This window comes from Diplotaxodon limnothrissa, linkage group LG4, assembly GCF_057381915.1.
Source record: "Diplotaxodon limnothrissa isolate DT_005_m linkage group LG4, D_limnothrissa_male_GT1.1, whole genome shotgun sequence".
Taxonomy (NCBI): domain Eukaryota; kingdom Metazoa; phylum Chordata; class Actinopteri; order Cichliformes; family Cichlidae; genus Diplotaxodon; species Diplotaxodon limnothrissa.
In genome coordinates this window covers 8469550-8476976 of record NC_140599.1, presented here as the reverse complement: position 1 = coordinate 8476976, position 7427 = coordinate 8469550, and the positions used below count along the sequence as shown (strand labels likewise).

Below are 7427 nucleotides of genomic sequence, written 5' to 3'. Positions count from 1 at the left end.
TCTGGGATCTTTGCTCACCGTTCTCATGATCATTTTGACCCCACGGGATGAGATCTTGCGTGGAGCCCCAGATCGAGGGAGATTATCAGTGGTCTTGTATGTCTTCCATTTTCTGATGATTGCTCCCACAGTTGATTTTTTCACACCAAGCTGCTTGCCTATTGTAGATTCACTCTTCCCAGTCTGGTGCAGGTCTACAATACTTTTCCTGGTGTCCTTCAAAAGCTCTTTGGTCTTGGCCATGGCGGAGTTTGGAGTCTGACTGTTTGAGGCTGTGGACAGGTGTCTTTTATACAGATGATGAGTTCAAACAGGTGCCATTCATACAGGTAACGAGTGGGGGACAGAAAAGCTTCTTACAGAAGACGTTACAGGTCTGTGAGAGCCAGAGATTTTCCTTGTTTGAGGTGACCAAATACTTATTTTCCACCCTGATTTACGAATAAATTCTTTACAAATCCTACCATGTGAATTCATGGATTTTTTTTTTCACATTCTGTCTCTCACAGTTGAAGTGTACCTCTGGTGCAAATTACTGACCTCTGTCATCATTTTAGGTGGGGGAACTTTCACAATCGGTGGCTGACTAAATACTTTTTTGCCCCACTGTAGATAGAGATTTGGTGCATGATAACAATGTGAAAACCCTTTTTTCACTTGTACTTCAACTAACCTTTGCAATGCTTTAAAAATAAACTGCCTCTAGTACCTTTTTCAAACTTGTTACTTTGGTTATTTTAGTTAATTCTGGTAACTGTATAGATGGGCGGGGGTGCGTCTTGTCTTTGGAAGAAGAAGAAGGAAGTTGAATAAGCGACAGTGACTCAGCTATTTTGCCTTTATTTTATTTACAACATAATTTATTAATTATTTACATGATTAATTCCTTCTAAACATTTACAAAGTGTAGCTTACTTAAAAAAAATATGATTACACATAAAGTGTACGATTATACCATGTAATGGAAGGTTTTTTTAAGGCTGAAAATGTTAGCTGTATGGGTTCAGGTATAATTTAGGGAAGAATAAAAAATAAAAATATAAACTAAAACTGTGTGGGATAGGGGGACACCACATAAAACACTCCCACACGCTCATACACACGACAGGTAGGTCTACTGTGTAACTGCTACCTCAGTGTCTCAGAAGTAAAGGTTCAGATGTTCACATGAGAACAATGAGATATTCAAACTTTCCAGAGAATGCTTGGTGTATTTACAAGTACGCCCACATATATAGTCATTAAATCCAGCAGTGACACAAGCAAATTTCTCCCACATTAAATAAGGTTTCATCGTGACTTTGGCATCATGACAACTTAACTGATAGCCCCAAGACACCAGCTGATCAACCCTTTCTTTTATAATTTTACATTTTTATTTATTTATTTATTTTTGTTTAGGTTTGTATTTTATTGGGGTAAAAAAAAAAACACAACAAAAACAAAAAACTCCTATAAAACTGGCTGTTAAAAAGATGCTTACAGTGAAAATAACTCATTTTTTACTAATAGATGCGAACGGGTCAGGGCATTTTGCCACCTCGTGCCTCCAGTCAAACAATGTTCAGCAGCCTTTCAAAATCAAATCAAATCTCCTTGTGTCATGTCATCAGTCGATGGGTGTGAGAAAGTGAAAAGAGGACGTTGTCAGCTACAAGGACACAAGAAACACTTCAGCTGCGCAATACAGAGGTAAGAAGAGCAATTTATCTGGTATCCACTTGTTACTGTGTCATAGTTAATCTCAGCTATATTTTTCCACATTTCTATTTGCACCTAAAACATGACAAAAGTAATCATCTGGTGCACTGTGACATTTGTGCAGGATATTATTTCAGTACATAGCGAGGTTAAAATATTGTTACCTACTGTCACTCAGGCTAAAGCTAGCGGAAGATTTAGAGGCAACATTTTTTAGCAAGTTTAAATAAACTAGTTTTACATCCATGCTGTTGCCTCGCCTAGTTGTCTTTTCTGTTTTCATTTTCAGGATCTTCTCTTCCTTGTTAAATAAATGAAATTTTATAATGCTAAATTTCAGAGCTACAAATATTCGCCCCTTATGTGGTGACTAAAACAAAAAAGGTCGGTCACAATATGAATCAGTTGTTTTGTGCACGCACTTGTTTCATTTTGAAAATGTGCGAGTCAACATGCGAGGTCAAAATCCTTAATGGCGCCGCTGCTGTTATTGTTCTTAAAAAAAGAGAGAGAACATCTAAATATATTGTTTGCACTTCAAATAAAAGTATAAAAAGTAGCAGAAGTGTCAGTTTAGAAGATGTATGACACCACAACAGGGTTATCCTCACTGAGGGCTTTGTGCAGGTGGCAGGCTGTATTTCTTAAGGAAACCTCAAGCTTTGGCATTGTAACTGAACACGTACAGGTGCACGACATCTAAGTGCACGAGGCTCTAAAAGTGACATGAAAGAGTTGGCTTATCAGACTCCTGCAGCTTTCTGATACATGATTTTTTTTTGCCTCCCATCAGTTCAGTCGACACTCTGCCATGCCAAGATCGTTCCTCGTCAAGAGTAAAAGGACTCACCTCCTCAGCCCGTCTAAGGATGCCTTTAGACAGCAGTGCCTATCCCAGAGAGATGCTGAGGTGCCAGTGGCTGGAAAGGACGGCAGACGTCCTGAAGATGCTGCGCAGCCTTCGTCCCCCATCTATGGGGTCAAAGATTTTGCGGCCGAAGCCTACTTGCCGTGGAGTCGGGTGGCGGTCCGATCTCACAGTGACCCCACGCAGGACCGTTGGCCTTCAGGTATGAATATTTCTAGCATTGTTTGTGTATGTCTGTGTATACCTGAGCTTGAAATACTACCACAGTAAATACGCAATGTGTGTCAATGTGGCTTGTTATTTAAAACAATACCAAACGGATTCCGGTTACACCAAAGTTCTTTGTTTTTCTTGTACTCAAAGCCACAAAAAGAAATGCAAAAATGGTTCAGAATGATTCACACATCAATGAACTAATGACATTTGTATTCTCATTCTTAAAAAAAAGCCCCCTTGGAGAAAATAAACGCTCCTCTGCTGGTCTCGCCGTGGTTGGCAGACAGACACCAAGCATCTGAGAGAGAGCGAGAGCTGGAGAGACTGGTCTTCATGTTAGTCAACCACACATCGCACACTGACCTCAAATCCCCCGTCAGTGATTGCCCGCTGTGCGAGAAGGTAGGAGGCCTGTGGGTTGTGAGAATTATTAGTCTTTGCTGTTGATGTTCTTATCAGTGTCACAGAGAAAAAGAAATCACAAGTGGAGAGAATACTCTGAACCGCTTCATCTGTCTGTGCGTTCTCATGAGGAGGAATTTGAAATGAGTCCTGATCTCTCTAAAACTTTATTGATAAGAAGGTTTTGTTTGCATTTAGAATGCACGCGTTTGTATACGATCATAAGCTGTATGCTAAGTTGGAAGCTCATATCCAGAAAAATCTCTCTGCTTTTTGAATCAGCATCGATGACAGTCTAAAAAACGTTTATGCTGTTTAAATTGAACATCATTTGTAATCAGCTGTCCTGTTTCCTAACTGGAGCTGATGTTGGATTTTTGAGCTCACACTGATTTCAATAGTCTATAAAAAGACATAAAAGATTAAAAAACAAAACAAAACAGGATTTTGTTGTTGACCCTGTTTGTGTGAGCTGGAAATATTTGCTAATGCCCTCCTGGACAGAATGATACGGAATATTTGAGGATCTTTATAATAATTTCTAAATATGACAAATGTATTTTTGGCACATCTTATTATTGAACAGATGACACATTTGCTTATAACAGCGGTATGTGTTCACAAGTTTTAACTATTTATTGTGATTTCTAGCAGCATCGCAAATACAAAAGGTTTATTATAATAGATAATTAATGCAAAGCTGGCTGACGCCTAAGCCGCGTGTTCTCCAAATATTAAGAAAAGACCTTTTATTACCTTTATTCAAATGTTTTGCTGAAGATGAAATTCAATTTAAACAATCGAGGTGCTTTAACAGGCGCCGTCTGGAAACAAACGAAGAGTGAGTGCAGTGTTTGCAGAGCATGCTTAGAAAGCTGAAAGTAACAGTTCATGCAATATTGCATCAACCTACATGCGCCAGTCAGATGCAGCCTGCAAGGAATATTGCCATTTACTTTGGTTACTCACAAAAACAATTGCACTTTTAAATGATTGTGCACACTGTTTGAGCACCACTGGAGAATTGGCACAGCTGTAGCTCATCATGTTTTGTGAAAGCTTTGACATTTTGGGAAATGAGATAGATGAGATAAGTTATAACCCAACGACTGGAGACGAGAAGGAAGCAGCCAGCCCAGCTCTGCCCTCGGTGCCAAAATCAGCTTACAAGTGCCTCTCGTTGTTTTATTATGGATCGAACAAATGAAATGCAACAGTACACTAACATTAGACACTGATTACTTGTTGCAATCGTATTTCCAAGGCAATGGCGTTTTGATACAAAGCAATTTTCCATACTGATGAGCTGTTTAAATTCCCCTTATTTAAATAGCTTCTCACTAGTATTCTTCTTCATTGTCTGCCTCCCACAGTCCCTTTCAGAAGTCTTAATACCAGGAGGTGGTCTACAGGTTTGTAATGTTTTCTCTTCTCCACTGGCAACATCCCCCACGGCCACAGACATCTCCCACATGCCCTTTGGCTTCAGAACAATCAGCAGCTATGGTAGAGCTAAGGTACAGTAGCCTGATAATACTCAGACTCATAATAAGCTGAACCAAGCTAATCAACATGGTTCTTAATAGCTGTGTGTTTGTGTGTATAAATGTGCAGGAGCGTAGTTTTGGCTGCAAGGTGTGCGGAAAGGTGTTCAAGCGTTCGTCCACCTTGTCAACCCACCTCCTCATCCACTCAGACACTCGACCCTACCCCTGCCAGTACTGTGGCAAAAGGTTCCACCAGAAGTCAGACATGAAGAAACACACCTTCATACACACAGGTGGGTGAACGCAACAGTTTGATTTAAACCTTGCTCTTAAATGCTCCAGCTCTGAAAAAAAAAAAAAAAGTTCTCCTGCCCCCTTTTTTTCCCTCATCTGCTCAGGTGAGAAACCGCATGTGTGTAAGGTGTGCGGTAAAGGATTCAGCCAAAGCTCCAACCTCATCACCCACAGCCGAAAGCACAGCAGCTATCGGCCGTTCAGCTGCCCCCGTTGTCAGCTCAGCTTCCAGCGCAGGGTTGATCTACAGCGCCACCAAGAGACGCAGTGTGGTTACGGGGACATGTACACTCAAACCTGAGCCCATGAAGCAAAGAAAGTAAAAGTGGGCAGGGTGACATCTGTTGTAAATGTAAAAGTCTGAAAAATATGCTTTTAGTAATAACATGCTTAGAAGGGAATAAAGGCAGACTGGTTAGCTTGAAGAACTCTACAGGGACATCTTTGATTAAAACTCCCAAAAGTCATTCACAAATGATGATAAGGTTATTTTCTAAAGATTTTTTGCAAAGCAAACGTGTTCCGAAGGTAATGAGATGTTATTTCCATTGCAATATACGTGCGCCTGTGCGTGATTGTCCCATTACTGACTGAAGAGCATGCTTAATGTCCTGCTGCTGGGTCATGACACAGATGACTCACAGTGATCACTCACAGGATTCCCCTTGACTACTGCATGCACATGAAGTCTAGTTTGAATTTGCTTTATAAAAATAAAATAAAAACACTTTGTTACCATTTCAACAGCACATTTGGTAAAAGTGTTTAAAGTTGCAATATTGTTACATTAAAGTGGTCAGTCGCTTAAAAAAGAACAAAAGACATCCTTCCTGTTTTGGTATATCAGCCGCAGAGTTGTGTGCCTTATCTTTAAGCTAATTGAAGTAATTGGTGTCTTGCAGTTTAAAGCAGCAGCAATGGCTAATTGAGAAGAAAAACCAACAAAAATCACACAGGAACTGTTTTCTTTCTACACCAACCAGCCATCTATCTTAGCAGGTAGCTCCAAGACAGGCCGTGCTTATGTGAGCACATGTGTATTAAAGTGTACTGAAGATCTACCCAGAGTTCAAGTTTAAGAATGATCACATCCCACCCAAATGTCAGCAGGTTCAGCAGTTTAGTTACAAATATGAGACACATATTTGTAACACAGGCTGCTGGGCTGAATTGCAAATGTGCGTTTTCATATCAAAATGTCAATGTTTCTATGCAGCTGCTTTCCTGTGATGTCGTGCTTTAAACTATGACCATAAGACATGAAAGGAGGCTTCCATCATTAAAACCATTTTCTTTATCACATGAAACGAGAGCTGCTGAGTCTTTAAGCTCGGAGTCTGTCCCTACACAGCTCCTGTCCATGTCAGTCTTCCGTTAATCACGTATTATTTTTTTAAATGTATCAAATCGGACAATAATAAATATCAAAGTAGACTGAGAGCTCAAGTCCCCTGTAATTAAATGTAATTTCAGTGTATTTTATTTAAAACTACAATCTAATTATATTTAGCTACAAAAGCTTAAAGGCAGTGACACTGGTATAAGGCGGTAAAAAGTTTATTATACTGTAAGTAAATTTAAGTAAGTTTAAGCAGATGTAAATATTGTGAATGAATTCTGGATAGCGAGCAATTTCATGGTAATTTTGGGAAAAATAAGCAATATTTTCCAATCTTAAAATATGCTGTCCTTTTCAAGGCTTGGGCCATATTATGGAGTTATTATGTTCTTTACATCTTTATTTCATATTCATTATGTTGATGTGGATGATGGATTAATTATTATTAATTATTAAACTGTCCTTTTATTTTACCACTATAAATGTGACAAGGACTGATCTGCCTTTCCAACTTACCAAAAATACAGTTGAAATTTGCAGGCTTATATGATCCTGTAACGATAAAACCAAGAGCCAAGTCTAACTTTTTTCACTATGACTGTTTAAACATAACTTTGAAAATGAGTGTTTGCTTTCCTGTCAAACACTGGAAAATTAGGCAAAGTTAAACCGCCCCCTAATTCAGCCTGTGTCCCAAAAAGGAAAGCGTACAATGGAAGATACTTTTCAAGAAAATGATCAAGATATTACACAGTGCTTAAAACTACTTCGATGTCATTTCTGTCTCCTTCGCTGTAAAGTTCCAAGAATTTGGTCCACTTTAAATGAGTTACAGTATCATTATTGCTTTGTTTCCTGTAAAAACCTGACTTGTTACCCCCTTATTCTAGTGTGCCTACCTTTAAGAATCAGTAGGTTAATACACTGAATTATTATAATTTCAAATAAAATACATCAAGATTCCATTTAATGAAAGGGAAAATCCACCCTTAATTTACTGACTGTATTATAAAGTGTTACCAATTAGACTTTTTCCAATAAGTGCAATACTGTTAAGTTACTGCGTTCCATTTTCCCCTGCTGCTTGATAGTGTCATCCTCTGCGTGTGCAGATGGTGTT

At 39.0% G+C, this 7427-nt stretch overlaps 1 protein-coding gene across 1 annotated transcript; it reads left to right on the top strand.

Annotated features, from left to right (window-relative positions):
- The first annotated feature begins 2512 nt into the window (after positions 1–2512).
- On the top strand, positions 2513–5269 carry LOC146633203 (uncharacterized). The gene is made up of 5 exons (XM_085352069.1): positions 2513–2771; positions 3018–3187; positions 4561–4704; positions 4802–4967; positions 5073–5269. Exons 1-5 carry the CDS (start codon positions 2513–2515, stop codon positions 5267–5269), a joined length of 936 nt encoding a protein of 311 aa, XP_085208195.1.
- Positions 5270–7427: the final 2158 nt, after the last annotated feature.

Bases quoted from the DNA above. Each gene is read 5' to 3' on its own strand.
- LOC146633203 (XM_085352069.1), top strand. From the start codon at position 2,513: ATGCCAAGATCGTTCCTCGTCAAGAGTAAAAGGACTCACCTCCTCAGC. The intron at 2,772-3,017 runs GTATGAATATTT...CTTAAAAAAAAG, and splicing joins GCAGGACCGTTGGCCTTCAG to CCCCCTTGGAGAAAATAAAC. The intron at 4,705-4,801 runs GTACAGTAGCCT...ATAAATGTGCAG, and splicing joins GCAGCTATGGTAGAGCTAAG to GAGCGTAGTTTTGGCTGCAA.